The 17,614-nt window shown below is 46.8% G+C and overlaps 2 protein-coding genes across 5 annotated transcripts in view; one reads left to right on the top strand and one right to left on the bottom strand.

Annotated features, from left to right (window-relative positions):
• LOC140419064 (uncharacterized) overlaps positions 1–17,614 on the bottom strand; it is a 205,732-nt gene that overhangs the window by 26,508 nt on the left and 161,610 nt on the right. For 2 of the 4 annotated variants that reach the window (XM_072502790.1, XM_072502792.1), the window contains exon 1: positions 6,804–7,176. The exons of 1 other annotated variant lie outside the window; for it this stretch is intronic. The gene's annotated coding sequence lies outside the window, so the exon portion shown is untranslated. Of the gene's footprint in view, positions 1–4,345; positions 4,473–6,803; positions 7,177–17,614 lie in introns of those variants that run through there. One more of the 4 variants, XM_072502791.1, reaches the window with a different exon arrangement.
• Positions 7,373–10,658, top strand: LOC140419063 (uncharacterized). Its single transcript, XM_072502788.1, has 2 exons — positions 7,373–7,464; positions 7,986–10,658. The coding sequence occupies exon 2, from the start codon at positions 8,397–8,399 to the stop codon at positions 9,417–9,419; it is 1,023 nt and encodes a 340-aa protein (XP_072358889.1). The 5' UTR covers positions 7,373–7,464; positions 7,986–8,396; the 3' UTR covers positions 9,420–10,658.

The raw sequence follows: 17,614 nt of genomic DNA, 5'->3' as shown, positions 1-17,614 counted from the left end.
AAGCCTCCACATCCTTCTGGTAGTGTGGTGACCAGAATTGAACACTATACTCCAAATGTGGCCTAACTAAGGTTCTATACAGCTGCAACATGACTTGCCAATTCTTATACTCAATGCCCCGGCCAATGAAGGCAAGCATGCCGTATGCCTTCTTGACTACCTTCTCCACCTGTGTTGCCCCTTTCAGTGACCTGTGGACCTGTACACCTTGATCTCTCTGACTTTCAATACTCTTGAGGGTTCTACCATTCACTGTATATTCCCTACCTGCATTAGACCTTCCAAAATGCATCCTCACATTTGTCCGGATTAAACTCCATCTGCCATCTCTCCGCCCAAGTCTCCAAACAATCTAAATCCTGCTGTATCCTCTGACAGTCCCCATCGCTATCCGCAATTCCACTAACCTTTGTGTCGTCTGCAAACTTACTAATCAGACCAGTTACATTTTCCTCCAAATCATTTATATATACTACAAACAGCAAAGGTCCCAGCACTGATCCCTGCAGAACACCATTGGTCACAGCTCTCCAATTAGAAAAGCATCCTTCCATTTCTACTCTCTGCCTTCTATGACCTAGCCAGTTCTGTATCCACCTTGCCAGCTCACCCCTGCTCCCGTGTGACTTCACCTTTTGTACTAATCTACCAGGAGGGACCTTGTCAAAGGCCTTACTGAAGTCCATCTAGACAACATCCACTGCCCTACCTGCATCAATCATCTTTGTGACCTCCTCAAAAAACTCTTATCAAGTTAGTGAGACACAACCTCCCCTTCACAAAACCATGCTGCCTCTCACTAATACGTCCATTTGCTTCCAAATGGGAGTAGATCCTGTCTCGAAGAATTCTCTCCAGTAATTTCCCTACCACTGAAGTAAGGCTCACCGGCCTGTACTTCACTGGATTATCCTTGCTACCCTTCTTAAACAGAGGAACAACATTGGCTATTCTCCAGTCCTCCGGGACATCACCTGAAGACAGTGAGGATCCAAAGATTTCTGTCAAGGCCTCAGCAATTTCCTCTCCAGCCTCCTCCAGTATTCTGGGGTAGATCCCATCAGGCCCTGGGGACTTATCTACCTTAATATTTTTTAAGACGCCCAACACCTCGTCTTTTTGGATCTCAATGTGACCCAGGCTATCTACACACCCTTCTCCAGACTCAACATCTACCAATTCCTTCTCTTTGGTGAATACTGATGCAAAGTATTCATTTAGTACCTCACCCATTTCCCCAGGCTCCACACATAGATTCCCTTGCCTATCCTTCAGTGGGCCAACCCTTTCCCTGGCTACACTCTTGCTTTTGATGTACGTGTAAAAAGCCTTGGGATTTTCCTTAATCCTATTTGCCAATGACTTTTTGTGACCCCTTCTAGCCCTCCTAACTCCTTGCTTAAGTTCCTTCTACTTTCATTATATTCCACACAGGCTTCGTCTGTTCCCAGCCTTTTAGCCCTGACAAATGCCTCCTTTTTCTTTTTGACGAGGCCTACAATATCTCTCGTTATCCAAGGTTCCCGAAAATTGCCGTATTTATCCTTCTTCCTCACAGGAACATGCCGGTCCTGAATTCCTTTCAACTGGCACTTGAAAGCCTCCCATTCATGTGAGATGTTGATTTGCCCTCAAACATCCACCCCCAATCTAGGTTCTTCAGTTCCCGCCTAATATTATTATAATTAGCCTTCCCTCAATTTAGCACATTCACCCGAGACCACTCTTATCCTTGTCCACCAGCACTTTAAAACTTACTGAATTGTGGTCACTGTTCCCGAAATGCTCCCCTACTGAAACTTCTACAACCTGGCCGGGCTCATTCCCCAATACCAGGTCCAGTACCGCCCCTTCCCTAGTTGGACTGTCTACATATTGTTTTAAGAAGCCCTCCTGGATGCTCCTTACAAACTCTGCCCCGTCTAAGCCCCTGGCACTAAGTGAGTCCCAGTCAATATTGGGGAAGTTGAAGTCTCCCATCACTACAACCCTGTTGTTTTTACTCTTTTCCAAAATCTGTCTACCTATCTGCTCCTCTATCTCCCGCTGGCTGTTGGGAGGTCTGTAGTAAACCCCCAACATTGTGACTGCACCCTTCTTATTCCTGATCTCTACCCATATAGCCTCACTGCCCTCTGAGGTGTCCACCCGTAGTACAGCTGTGATATCCTCCCTAGCCAGTAGCGCAACTCCGCGACCCCTTTTACATCCCCCTCTATCCCGCCTGAAACATCTAAATCCTGGAACGTTTAGCTGCCAATCCTGCCCTTCCCTCAACCAGGTCTCTGTAATGGCAACAACATCATAGTTCCAAGTACTAATCCAAGCTCTAAGTTCATCTGCCTTACCCGTAATACTTCTTGCATTAAAACATATGCACTTCAGGCCACCAGACCCGCTGTGTTCAGCAACTTCTTCCTGTCTGCTCTGCCTCAGAGCCACACTGTCCCTATTCCCTAGTTCTGCCTCAATGCTTCCACCTTCTGACCTATTGCTCCTGTGCCCACCCCCCTGCCATACTAGTTTAAACCCTCCCGTGTGACACTAGCAAACCTCGCGGCCAGGATATTTATGTCTCTCCAGTTTAGATGCAACCCGTCCTTCTTATATAGGTCACACCTGCCCCGGAAGAGCTCCCAGTGCTCCAGATAACGGAAACCCTCCCTCCTACACCAGCTGTTTAGCCACGTGTTTAGCTGCTCTATCTTCCTATTTCTAGCCTCACTGGCACGTGGCACAGGGAGTAATCCCGAGATTACAACCCTAGAGGTCCTGTCTTTTAACTTTCTGCCTAGCTCCCTGAACTCCTGCTGCAGGACCTCATGCCCCTTCCTGCCTATGTCGTTAGTACCAATATGTACAATGACTTCTGCCTGTTTGCCCTCCCCCTTCAGGATACCCTCTACCGGTTCGGAGACATCCTGGACCCTGGCACCAGGGAGGCAACATACCATCCTGGAGTCTCTTTCACGTCCACAGAAGCGCCTATCTGTGCCCCTGCCTATACAGTCCCCTATTACTATTGCTCTTCTGCACTTTGACCCTTCTGAACATCAGAGCCAGCCGTGGTGCCACTGCTCTGGCTGCTGCTGTTTTCCCCTTCAAGGGATACTTGGAGGTGATGGCTTTCCTATTTACCTGCAATCCTGCTCCTTCTAGGTGGTAGAGTTTGAGGGTGTGGGAGATTCTGTGAAAGTTCTCGATGAGTTTTAGAAAGGTAAAATCCTTCTCATTCTCCCACCAACTATGCCCCCTGCCCCTGCAACCTCAACTCTCCCACTACTCCTCTTCTCCTCCCCCTACCTTGTTCTCTCCTCAAGCAGAGGTCCGGGTCTGTGCAGGCCCAGATCGGGAGGCAGGATCCCTTCCCTGAAGGACATTAATTAACCAGTTGGGTTTTTATGACAATCCAGTAATTTTCATAGTCAATTTTCCCCAGTGCCGGCTTCACAAATTAGCAGAATCATTCAGCTGAATTTCACAACCTGCCTTTGTGGGTTCTCTCTCACTCACTTTGTTACCGATTTAAATCAATTTCTTAAGGTTTGCAGTTGGGAAACTGAAACCAAACACCACAGAAGGATCTGACAGTGTCGCACAATTTATCATAACTTGAATATCATCAGATTTTGAACATGGAAGGAAAAAGCACTGATCACAGCGGGGAGAAACCATATACGTGTCCTGTGTGTGGTCAAGTCTTCAGCCGATCTTCTGCCTTTTGAGACACAAGCATAGACACACTGGGGATAATCCATGGAAACGTGAGGACTGTGGGAAGGCATTTAGTTGTCCATCTGACCTGGTAATCCATCGAAGCAGTCACACCGGGGAAGAGACCATTCACCTGCCTTCAGTGTGGGAAGGGATTTACTCAGTCATCCAGCCTGCTGAGACATCAGAGAGTTCACAATGGGGAGAGGCCGCTCACATTTTCCGAGTGTGGGAGAAGATTCACTCTGTTATCCAATCTGTTAGGACACCAAAGTGGTCACACTGGGGAGAAGCCGTTCCCTTGCTCTGTGTGTGGGAAGAGATTCACTCGTCATTCCACCTGATGGCTGAGCAGCTAGTTCACACTGGGGAGAAACCATTTACCTGCTCCGAGTGTGGGAAAGGGTTCACTCAGTCATCCCACCTGCTGAATCACCAACAGGTTCACACTGAGGAGAGACCTTTTAAATGCCTGATCTGTGAGAAGTGCTTTAAAAGCTCTGGGGAACTGGTGACCCATCAACGTGTTCACACGGAGGAGAGACCTGTGCTCCTGCTGTGGGACTGGGTTCAAGAAATTAGCTCAACTCACCGAACACCAGAGAATTCACACCGGGGAGAGGCCGCTCACCTGCTCGGAGTGTAGGAAGGGATTCAATCGTTCATCCAACCTGCTGGCACATCGACGTATTCACACCGGGGAGAGGCCATTCACCTGCTCCAAGTGTGGGAAGTGATTCACTCAATCATCCAATCTGCTGAGACACCAACGAGGTCACAAGTGATTATGGTGATTGGATTTTGCTGTTCATAACATGAGGGACGAGGGTGGCACAGTGCACAGGGGTTAGCACTGCTGCCTCAAGGCAGCGAGGACCCAGGTTCGATCCCGGCCCCAGGTCACTGTCTGTGTGGAGTTTGTACATTCTCCCCGTGTCTGCGTGGGTCTCACCCCACAACCCAAAAGATGTGCAGGGTAGGTGGACTGGCCATGCTAAGTTGCCCCTTAATTTGGAAAAAAAAAAGAATTGGGTACTCTAAATTTATTTATTTTTGAATCACATGAAGGAGTGAAGATGATTCACTGGTTTCTGTTCCTGCTGATGTTAATAAACATCAGCCCAGTTATAGGGGTTAATATTCTGCGTACAATACTAATAAAATCAGCCTTGTGTTAAATACTGTGTGTTGAGTCTTTTTAATATCTCAAACCTTTTTCTCCCTCCCCTGTCCCTCCATCCTCACCCCCAACAAATGTGAGGAGCTCATCGAGCTTCTTTGTCACTGAGATTGGGCAGGGTTTTCCGGTTCTCCCGGGCATGCTTTCCAGTGGGGGAGGCACATCGCCATTGGCCGCCAGCAGATCTTCCGGTCCCTCCGAAGTCTCTGGCGTTTTGTGTGGTTCACCCATCCCGCCGTGTGGGAACTCACCGTGAGGGGGTTGGCCATTGGTGGGTCTGGAAGCTCCAGCCAGCAGGAAGGGCTGGAAAATCCCACCCATTGAAACAATCCGATCAGTTGATTCTGCTGCTCCTCTTCCATTAAACCACTCAGTAAAACTGCCTCGAAAGTCCTTTCTTGTCCAAGTTCTGAACTCACATCTTTCCCCTCTTTTTCTGCTATCTCCCATCATGCCCTCTCAGAGATCATCTTGTCTGTGAGAATTATCCTTTGACCCGATTCTCACTAAACTGCTGAACATCCATTTCCACAATCTCCCCATTTCCATGGTATCTCCATGGAGTCAGTGTCTTTGGGCCTCTCCTTTGGACAATCAGTTGAAGCTCGCCCACACACACAACACATGGATGGTTTCTCTCCACAGTGAATGGTGTGTTTTTTCAGGCTGTGTAACTGGTTAAAGTTCTTTCCACAGTCAGTTCACTGCAGTACTCTCACTCGTGTGTGTGTGTCTCGGTGCTTTTCCAGTCACACTGATGTTTGAAATATTTTCCCACAAACAGAACAAACATTTTTCATTCCACATTTATCGTCTGAGGATATTCAGGTCCTGATCAATTCAGTGACACTGTCGGATCTTAATGTGATATTTGGTTTGTGTTTCCTGTCTGAAAATCTTCTCCTAATGCCCTGTTAAAGGTGTTTACAAAGGTCACACTGTCAATACAGGATAGAAATTCAGAACAGACAATCCCAGCTGCTGGGGAACCTTTCTTTTCTGTCTTTCCCCAAAGCTGTAAATTCCCGTCCCACTCTCCCTCCCCCCTGGGGCTGAAATCCAAATAAAGTATTAGATCATTATTTCTGTATCTTTTACTAAAATATACTTTGTAAGTCACTTCATTCATGACTTGTGACAGACATTAATCTGAATCACCCTGGCTGACCAGATAGAATAACAGATGTTAACCTTGCGTCCAGAACTGACTGTGTGGAGATTTGATGAGCAATCGCGAAGGTTGTTTCTCCAAATCTTCCATAGATCATTGATCATAGAATTTACAGTGCAGGAGGCCATTCGGCCCATCGAGTCTGCACCAGTTCTTGGAAAGAGCACCCCATCCAAGGTCAACAACTCCACCCTATCCCCATAACCCAGTAACCCCACCCAACACTAAGGGCAATTTTGGACACTAAGGGCAATTTATCATGGCCACTCCACCTAACCTGCACATCTTTGGACTATGGGAGGAAACCGGAGCACCCGGAGGAAACCCACGCACACACGGGGAGGATGTGCAGACTCCACACAGACAGTGACCCAAGCCGGAATCGAACCTGGGACCCTGGAGCTGTGAAACAATTGTGCTATCCACAATGCTACCGTGCTGCCCAAGGTTACCTTTGTTCTTCCTCTCCCTCTCGAACTAAGTTACACTGGATATCTGTGTCAGTGCCCATTCTGGTTTCTGGTTCTCTTCCTGCTGACTAAGAAACTCCAATCAAATATGGAGAGGACTGAATCCAGGGTGTTCGGTCCCAGCTCTGATCCTGGACTCTTGCACACCCCCGATTCTAATTACTCCGCCATGGTTTTAAGTTCCCTCGGCCCCAAGGACTGAATTCCCTCCCTAAACTTCTCCGACTCCACCTCACTTACCTCCTTGAAGACTCTCTTTAAAACTCACCTCTTTCATCCGGTTTTTGGTCACCTGTCCTAATATCTCCTTTTGAGTCTGGGTGCCTCACTTTGTTTTATAATGTTCCTGTGAAGTTGACTGGGATGATTTATGATGTTAAAGGTGTTATATACATAGAAGTTGTTGTTGTTGACTGTTACCCTGACCTCCTGTTTTACAATATCCCATTGGTTTCACAACAAACTCTATCTCTGATGTTTTGCCCCCTGCGGGTTTGCAGCCTCTATAAAGCCGGCGGCCGTTCACTCAGGCCTGTCACCGGGAGCAGGCCGCAGCTGTCCCCCCGCTCGATGCAAACCCGGGCCCGGAAACTTCTTATTGGGGTTTGGAGCCTCCACCGGGTTTCAGTGAAACCTCCCGGCCGCGTCCTGCATCGGCACTGCGCATGCTCCAGCTCACAATGTCCGGGGAATGATTGACGGCTTCTCTGACCCAATAGGACGAGGGCAGGTTCGGAAATCCAACCGGAAGCAGCTGCTCCGCCAACCAATCGGAGTGAATGACGGGCGGGGTTGAGCCCCGACCTCCCACGTGCGTTGGAGCATGCGCAGTGTCGATGACGGCTCAGGATTCAGGCGGTGGGGTGGAAATCTTCAGCCAGGGTCAGAAGTGGAGAATTTGCTCACAAAAAACTCAATCCAACAGAAAGGTTTGTGTCTTTGTGATTTATATCCTGCATTGACAGTGATGACTTTGTAAATGAGAGATTACAACTCTCAGGAAAGATTAAATGGAGTAGGGCCTTTTTTCTATCGAAAACAAGGAATTAAGCAGTGACCTGATAGAAATCTTTCAAATTATCAGTAGTTTGGAGAGGGGCGATGTGAGAGAGTCCAAAACCAGGGACCATCAATAAACAACAAGTCATAAATACAAGATAGTTACAAATAAATCCAAGGGGACAATACGGATAAATGTATTTATCACAGGTTCAGAATGTGCAACTCATTACCATGTAAAGGAGTTGAGGAAAGTGCTGAGATGTTTTCAAAAGGAAACGGGACAAACACATGAGAGAAAATGGAATCGAAAATCAGCTGAAAGGCTGAGATTTGATAGGTGTGACAGTCGGAGATGTGTGCCGAGTATGGACAGCAGCAGAATCTGTGATAGAATGGCCTGTTTGTGTCTTATATATTCACAGTAATTCAATGTAATCGCCTTTTACAGAATATTTGCAGATGCAAACATCATGTCGAGATCTGACAGTCACTTGATTCATCAGGACCGGCCTTTCAACGTGGAAGGAGAAATGTTTGTCTGTTTAGTCTTGAGGAAAACATTCAAAAATCACTGTCATTGGAAAATCACCGAGACACCGACATCAAATAATTTTCCACAGTTAGCTGGGACTGAGCTTTAACCAATCACACAGCATGAAATTAAATTGCAGCATTTACATCAGGGAGACACCGTACTCTGGCTTCAACTGGTGATCCAAGCTCGAGAGTCAGAAGGACATGAAGCAGCAATTAGACATTCAGCCCCATGAGCCTGTTCCACCATTTAATAACATCACGGCTGATCTGATAGTGACCTCAAATCTGCGGCCCACCTACACCTGATAACTTGTCAATAACCATGGAGAAACCGTGGCAATGTGGGGACTGTGGGATGGGATTCAATTACCCGTCTGAATTGGAAACTCATCGCCGCAGCCACACTGGGGAAAGGCCATTTACCTGCTCCGTGTGTGGGAAGGGATTCACTCAGTCATCGAATCTCCTGACACACCAACTTGTTCACACTGATCAGAGACCTTTTAAATGCGCTGACTGTGAAAAGAGCTTTAAAGGCAGAATGGATTTACTGATACACCAACATACACACACTGGGGAGAGGCCATTCACCTGTTTGGAATGTGGGAAGGGATTCACTCAGTTATCACACCTCCTGACACACCAACTTGTTCATACTGATCAGAGACCATTTAAATGTGCTGACTGTGAAAAGAGCTTTAAAAGCAGAAAGTATTTACTGATGCATCAACACACTCACACTGGAGAAAGGCCGTTCACCTGCTCCGTGTGTGGGAAGGGATTTAATGTTTTATCAAACCTCCGGACTCACCATCAGGTCCACTCTGACCAGAGACCGTTTAAATGTGCTGAATGTGAGAAGAGCTTTAAAAGCAGAAATGATTTACTGTTCCACCAACGCACTCACACTGGGGAGAAGCCGTTCACCTGCTCCACATGTGGGAAAGGATTCACTCAGTCATCGAACCTCCGGACACACCAACGTGTTCACACTGAAAAGAGACCTTTTACATGTGCTGACTGTGGGAAGAGCTTTAAAAGTAAAAGGTGTTTAATGATACATCAAATCACTCACACTGGGGAGAGGCCGTTCACCTGCTCCGTGTGTAGGAAGGGATTCATATGTTCATCCCAGCTTCTGAGACACCAGCGGGTTCACACTGGGCAGAGACCGTACACTTGCCCCGTGTGTGAGAAAAAATTCACTCAGTCATCCCACCTGACTAGACACCAACTTGTTCACACTGATCAGAGACCTTTTAAATGTTCTGACTGTGAAAAAAGGTTTACAAGTAAACAGAATCTGCTGAAACACCAGCGAGTTCACACTGAAACAGAATCATAGAATATACAGTGCAGAAGGAGGGCATTTGGCCCATCAAGTGCACCGGCCCTTGCAAAGAGCACCTTACTTAAGCCCATATCTCCAACCTAACCCACAACCCCACCTAACCTTTTTGGACACTAAGGGCAATTTAGTATGGCTAATCCATCTAACCTGCATATCTTTGGACTATGGAAACCGGAGCACCCGCAGACTCCGCACAGACAGTGACCTAAGCCGGGAATCAAACCTGGGACCCTGGAGCTGTGAAGCAACAGTGCTAACCTCTGTGCTACCGTGACGCCCATACGTGGGAGCGGTACTGGGGAGAGGTTGTTTAACTGCTCCGTGTGTGGGAGGAGATTCACTCAGTCAAACAACCTGCACAGGCATCAGCAAGTTCACAGGCAACAGCAGGGTTTGGATTAGCTGTTGTTGCTGCTGTTGGTCACATCTGGGACTGAATGACGCCTGGACGTCTGTTTCCAGTGCAGCGCCACAGTTTCCGGTATATATCAATGATTTAGACTTAAATGTAAGCACCACGATTATACAAAAGTTGCTGATGTGTTTTAGACAATGAGGGAGAAAGCCATGGGCTGGGTCAGGTGGACAGAAAAGTGGTAAATGGAAATTTAGATAATGAGAGGTTAGGAACACACTTCAGTTAACTTCCTATAAAAATAAGGTCACTTCAGGATAATGGAAAAAACTGATTGGTGAGGATCTGATGAATCTATATTTGTTTTATTCTTAAGTTTATTTACTTAAGTCAGTTAATAATGAAATAAATAAAGACACGGCAGAACATCCCAGCCCTGTGGAATACACATCCAGTTCCATGTGGAAAAAATCGGGCACTTCCATTACGCTTGGCAATCACAAGTGCTGGAGCAGCAGGAAGCAAAGGGGATTGGTCCAGAGGTATTTTTGTGACCGGAAGACTGTTTCCAGTGGAGCTCTGGATTGTTCAGGACAAGATTCCCTGCTTTGTGTGGTATATATGAATGATTTAGACTTTAAGAAAGGGACATGGTTAAGATATTTGCAGTCCCGTGGTTGACAGTGAGGAATAAAGTTGGAGACGACAGGAAGATATCGGTAGACTGCTCAGCTGGGCAGCAAAGAAGCAAATGATTGTCAATCTGGAGAAGTGTGAAGTAATAAACACACTTGTGGTTCATGTACAAGGACACACAGATCCTTCTTCACTGTGGTATTCTGCAGTCTTTCTATTTAAATTGTTATTATTATTCCCAACATGGGACAACTTCACTTTTTTTCAAAATTATACTTTATCTGCCAAATATTTCCCACTGACTTCGCCTATGTATGATCTTTCTGCCGGCTGTGTAACTTGGTGAAGCTCTTTTCACAGTCAGTTCACTGGAACACTCATTTGGGTGTGTGTGTATCGGCACGTTTCCAGTCACAATAATATTTGAAATCTTTTCCCACGGGCAGAATAGACTTAACATTACTCCTTCCACATTAAAAGGCCTGTGATATTCCAGTCCCAATGAATCGAACAACTGTTACCCTTCAATGTGATGTTTGGTTTGAGTTTCTCATCTGCAAATTTTCCTCTTTAATACCTTGTACAAAATTTGGGACAGTCAATTCCACTTTCAATGTTTTCTTCCAATTACCCAAAGCTGTATATTCTCATCTCACAAACTCTGCCTTCTTTCTGTGATAAGAACCAAACCCATCTCACCATCTGCACCATTTCTTTCCTCCACTCCCAGTTTTCTCCCTCCCTCTCCTCTGCCTGGGTTCAGTTCTCCAGCTCCTGTCTGCAGACTGACAATAAAATCAATGGTTCTTAATGAGGGTTTGGGGCCTCCAGCGGGTATTTGTGAATCCCCCCTGCCCACCTGCCAGGGTTTCCTTCCTTGCCAGAGATCAGAGTCCTCAATGATTTGAATGCAAAGTGTAAGCTCTTATTTATTATCCCCCATCCCCCGTCCTCTGATGTGAACCATCTTCCAGTGTCTGAAGCAGGATGAAGCCCGTTAACCTGGGCCTGTTCCCGGGAGGGAGGGAGAAGCCCCGCAGCTGCAAACCAGGGAGCTGACAATGATTGTGAAGGGTTTGCTCCAGCTCACAATGTCTGGGGACTGATTGACGGCAGGTATGGACCAATCGGAAGAGTTGCGGGCTGGAGGACCGAACGAGAACGGCTGGTCCTCCAACCAATCAGTGTGAATGGGAGGCGAGGCTGAGCCCGGATGTCCCACATTGCTGAAAGTCTGCATCATTTTGAAAGCTGATTTTTATAATAATCTTTATTGTCACAAGTAGGTTTACATTAACACTATGATGAAGTTACTGTGAAAAGCCCCTAGTCACCACATTCCGGCACCTGTTCGGGTACACAGAGGGAGAAGCCACCAATAGAACAAGTATTGTTTCTCATTCTAACAACTAGGACAGGATAGGGAGAAGGTTAACATTCTAACAACTAGGACAGGATAGGGAGAAGGTTAATACTGTTACCATTTAAAGGTGGCACGGTGGTGCAATGGTTAGTACTGCTGCCTCACGGCGTCGAGGTCCCAGGTTTGATCCAACTGCAATTATGTAGTTTTCAGGTTTCCTACCACACTTCTACACATAAGCACCTACACACACTCACAGACACACAGAAGCACCCACACACTCACAGACACACACGGGGACACTTCCAGTCCAATCAGATGGAAATTTTTCCTCACACTAACCAACTTGACTATTACTGTGGTTAGGTCCACAGTTTTGCCGAAATTCAAGTAAACCTATCCCTGCCGGACTGTGAGCAGTTTTAACCATCCAGTGTTTTAACCGTCCAGTGATCAATGTGAGATTGTTTACAATACAGGGCACCATCCTTGAATCATTGCAACCTGGTATTACAGATTATGCTAATTCCCCTGAGCTTGATGGGGAGATGAAGAGGAATCTAAGACAGGTTACAAAGAGAAAAATGCAACGGGAATGTTTGCACTGAGCAAGAGGAAAGCTTTGAAGCAGCAAAAGGATTAAATACCTTGCGCCCCGAGGTGATGTGTGTGTGTGCGGGGGGGGGGGGGGGAGGTTGTAAACAGAAGGCAGACAGGTGGGGACCGTCCAAATAATTATTTTTTTGAAAATATTTCATTACAGCATATATAATTTTAAAGAGGAAAAACAACAAAGTAAATAACACCCACTCAGCCAAACCCAGCCAACGTGGCTTACATACATAATTCCCCAATCCCCCTTTCCTACTAACTATTTCCCATCTCAACCAACCCCCCACCCCCTTCTACAAGCTTAATTATCCCCCAAAAAGTCGTTAACCGTTGGCCCCTCCTCGCAAATCCTAACATCGATCCCCTCAGGGTGAATTTGATAATTTCATGCCTGAGAAACCCGATCATGTCACTAAATCATAGCCCCGATTTCGGAGACTCCGGGTCCCTCCACGCCAATAAGATCCGTCTCCCAACTCCCAGGGAGGCAAAGGCCAAAACATCGGCCTCTCTCACCCCCTGAACTCCCGGGTCTTCCGACACACCAAACATTGCAACCTCTGGTCTCGGAACCACCCGTACCGTCAATATCTTCGACATGACATCGGCAAATCCCTGCCAAAATCCCCTAAACCTTGGGCATGCCCAAAACATACGGACATGATTTGTGGGCTCACCCGCACCATCCACACCTGAACTCCACCCCTTCAAACTACAACTAATTCTCAAAACATTATTGAACAGTTCTCAAATAGAAAGGCACTTGACCACATTAAAAGTAAGGATCTGCAACAGACGTTTGTTCTAGTAAGTCATATTTAGGGCATGATTATAAACAGACAGCATTGATTTAAGGTGATTATAAAAAGAAGCAATGCTGATGTGAAGAAAAACATTTTGTGCTGCATGTGATAACATGAAAGCACTGCTCGGAAATGTGGTGGAGGCAGATTCAATTGACGTTTTGAAAGAGAATTGGACAACTATCTTACTATCAGATCAGCCATGACCTTATTAAATGGTGGGGCAGACTGGGCTGAATAGCCAACTCCAGTTCCTTGCTCATCTGTTCGTATCTTTTGAGGAAAAAAATATCTGCAGAGTTCAGGGCCAATGACAGGGGATTGTGACTGTTGCAGAAAGTTGGCACAGATACAATTTGTCGAGTGCCTTCATTCTGTGCTGTCACCTTTCTATGCCACTGTGAGATTAGAGAAATGCAGTGCACCAATGCAAGAGAGGCAGATTGCTCCCTCCCAATATAATAGAAACCCTGTGCCCCAGTGCAGGAGAGGTTGGTTGTTGGGCAGTGTGAGCTGAACATACATGGCTGGATAACAACTAAAGCAGATGTCAAGATCCTTGGAGGGAAAGGAAATCTGGAGGGAGTGGGTCAAAAAACCTGGGGAGTTGCATTTTGCATGAATCGTGAGTGTGACCCAGTCACAATTATGAACAGTAAACAAACCTATCACTGGTAAATACTGTGCATACTGTAGAATAATGTGCTGGTCTTAAATAAAGTATCCGAACCTCTCATTGTGTTTCATGCCCAGCAGGTTGCCTGTCTGTGGTCTTCTGTTTTGCTAACTGGGAAAAAGAATCTTTCTGTTTACTAATTGCTCTCTATGGCGGCTGCTTTACCCAGAATCCCCCACGCTGCAGAAAGTCACCGATCAGTGAGTGTAGGAGGCCAGTGCACAGGTGCAGTGTGGGTGTGAGCTCTGAGCATGCTCAGTGTCAGTCATGGTGAGAGACTGAGGAGGAGCGGATGGTTCGGGAGGATATTGTGAGCACAGGGTAGGAATGGAAGCCGCGGCTGCACTGGAAACTTTATCAACTTCTGGGGTCGGCCTGAGGCCACAAATAAAAGGCCACAGGCACCATGTTTACCTCAGATGGCTGCCTGCGGCGACAGGCCCGGGGGGAGCGGGCTCACTGGTCGCCATCTTGCGAGTGGGAGTCAGGGAGGCGGGGCTTCCTCCCCGGTGACAGGCCCGAGTTACCCAGGCAACCGGCCACCGCCATCTTGGACAGGGTTCAGGTCTTTCCCATGAGAGACAGAAACTGGGATTGACAGGTTTGGGGAAGGGATATTCCAGAGAAACTAGAATTGTCTGTTCTGAATTTCTATCCTGTACTCGCAGTGAGCACTCTTTTCAATTCACTTTCCAGGGGGTCAGGGGAGGATTTTCAGACAGAAAATCGAATCAAAAATCATGTCAAAGTCTTTACAGAGGTCCATCAGGAGCTAAATATCATCGCTCTCTGAATGTGGAAGGAGAAATTATTGTCTGTTCTGTTTGGTGGAGAAGATTTAAAACATTAGTGTGACTGGAAAAGCACCGAGACGCACACACGACTCGCATGAGAGTGTTCCAGTGAACTGACTGTGGAAAGAGCTTTAACCAGTTACACAGTCTGAAAAAACATCACATCATTCACAGTGGGGCGAAACCATACACGTGTTCTGTGGACGAGGCTCCAACTGATTGTCCAACCTGGAGAATCACAAGGACACCAACTCCATAGGGAAACCGTGGAAATGTGAGGATTGTGGGAAGAGATTCAATTATCCATGCCAGCTGGAAATCCATCGACGCAGTCACACTGGAACCAACACGGTAGCATTGTGGATAGCACAATTGCTTCACAGCTCCAGGGTCCCAGGTTCGATTCCGGCTTGGGTCACTGTCTGTGCGGAGTCTGCACATCCTCCCCGTGTGTGCGTGGGTTTCCTCCGGGTGCTCCGGTTTCCTCCCACAGTCCAAAGATGTGCAGGTTAGGTGGATTGGCCATGATAAATTGCCCTTAGTGTCCAAAATTGCCCTTAGTGTTGGGTGGGGTTACTGGTTTCTGGGGATAGGGTGGAGGTGTTGACCTTGGGTAGGGTGCTCTTTCCAAGAGCCGGTGCAGACTCGATGGGCCGAATGGCCTCCTTCTGCACTGTAAATTCTATGATAACCACCGCAGAAAGATTGTGGAAATGTGAGGATTGTGGTAAAGGATTCTATTACCCATGCCTGCTGGAAATCCATCAACGCAGTCACACTGGGGAGAAGCCATTCATCTGCTCCATATGTGGGAAAGGATTCACTCAGTCGTCTGGCCTTTCGTTACATCAGCGAGATCACACTGGGGAGAGGCCATTCAGCTGCTCTGTCTGTGGGAAGGGTTTTACTCAGTTATCAGCCCTGCTGACACACCAGAGAAATCACACTGGGGAGAGCCCATTCAGTTGCACTTCCTGTGGAAAGAGGTTCAGGTCTTCATCCAACCTCAGCACCCACAAGTGTGTTCACACTGGGGAGAAACCATTCACCTGCTCCGAGTGTGGGATGGGATTCACTCAGTCAACCAACCTGGTGGGACACAGGAGAATTCACACTGAGGAGAAACCATTCACCTGCACTTCCTGTGGAAAGAGCTTCAGGCAGTTATCCACACTCACTGCACACCAACGCACTCACACTGGAGAGAGACCATTCGCCTGTTCCTTATCTGGGAAGAGATTCACACAATCAGCCAGCCTCATGTTACACCAGCGAATTCACACTGAGGAGAGGCCGTTTGGCTGCACTCACTGTGGAAAGAGATTCAGGCAGTCTTCCGACCTCACTGCACACCATGTTCACACCGGGCAGAGACCATTCATCTGCTCCGTCTGTGGAACGGGATTCAATCAGTCATCCGGCCTTTGGTCACACCGGCGAGTTCACACTGAGGTGAAGCCGTTCAGCAGCACAGCCTGTGGAAAGAGTTTCAGATCTTCATCTGATCTCAACGTACACAAGCGCGTTCACACTGGGGAGAGGCCGTTCACCCGCTCTGTGTGTGGGAAGGGATTCAGTCGGTCACACAATCTGTGGACACACCAGAGAGTTCACAAGTGACTGCAGGAATTATGCTGTTATTGTTGCTGTTACACAGATCCAGGATTGTTAGTCTGATAATATTTGGTTTGTTTCTGGTGAAATTAACAACCCAATAACAGACGGAACTGTAATGTTCTGGATATCACCCTGATTCTCGGGGCTGCAATGTCCCTGTTTAAAACACCATCTGGGATCTTTCCCCTTCAGTCAAGAACTCTCAACAGAAGCTACTTTACAATAAAATTATTAACTTCTACTTGAATCCTAAATTGCTCTTTGATGTAAAATCTACAATTCAGTGTCTGAAAGGTTCCACTGATGAACATCTCCAATTGTAACATGCTGATTAATCCTTGCTGACAATTCTCTCTGACATATACGTTCTTCACATTGGGAGCTCCATTATATTATCACGGCACATTGAACAAAACAGTAAAGTATTTCACAGACACAAATAAAATTTACATTGACATTGATGAACAGTCAACATTGATATTGATGAAGTTTGGAAGCGCTGAGTTGAATCATTTCTGACACAGTAGCAGCATCATTTGGTAAAGGTGGAACCCACAACAAAGTCTGGTTTGAGAGCCACTCAGCAGAGATGACATCTGTCATTGAAGCAAAAAGCAAAGCCGACCTGATGTACAACATAAATCCAACACCGAGAACACTGCATCATGTGAAAGTAACCCAGAAAGTAGCAAAGGACAGTAGCAAATAAACACGGGATGAGCCGACATCAAGAATTCCAAACTGCCTATGACAATGGAAATATATCTGTAATGTATTTGATGGGATTAAGAGGACAATTAGTACTGCTTTCACCAAAGTAGGTGTCCTGAAATCATCAGACTCTAAAATCCTCACTGACAGAAATAAACAGATGTCCCGTTGGGTTGAACACGACCGTGAGGTGCACTCCTGTGAGACGGACAGCTCCTCGTCTCTGTTTGACTCTCCTGCAGCTTCCTATCATGGTTGAATTGGACAAGAACCCTCATCATTTGAGCTGGACAAGGCCATTTGATTGCTGAACAAGCAACAAGGTGCCCGGCGAGGATGGAATTCCAGCTGAACTGCTCACACACAGAAAGTCCCATCAACTGTCCCACCTTCATAACCTCCTCTTCTGGGGTGTGCGACTGGTCCACGGAACATGTGAGATGCAATAAAAACAGCAGTGACAAAGGAGACAGCATAAACTACAGGGACATCTCACTCCTTAGAGTCAGGGGGAAGACCTTCACTCGGGTCATGTTTAAAGATTCATCTACTTGCAGACTGAGTGTATCCAGAAGCACAGTGCGGTTTCTGTGCTGACAGATCTACAGTGAACATGATCTTC

This window comes from Scyliorhinus torazame, chromosome 5 (genome assembly GCF_047496885.1).
Source record: "Scyliorhinus torazame isolate Kashiwa2021f chromosome 5, sScyTor2.1, whole genome shotgun sequence".
NCBI classification, from domain to species: domain Eukaryota; kingdom Metazoa; phylum Chordata; class Chondrichthyes; order Carcharhiniformes; family Scyliorhinidae; genus Scyliorhinus; species Scyliorhinus torazame.
Note: the sequence above shows the minus strand (reverse complement) of the source record. Positions and strands in the feature narration are given on the sequence as shown.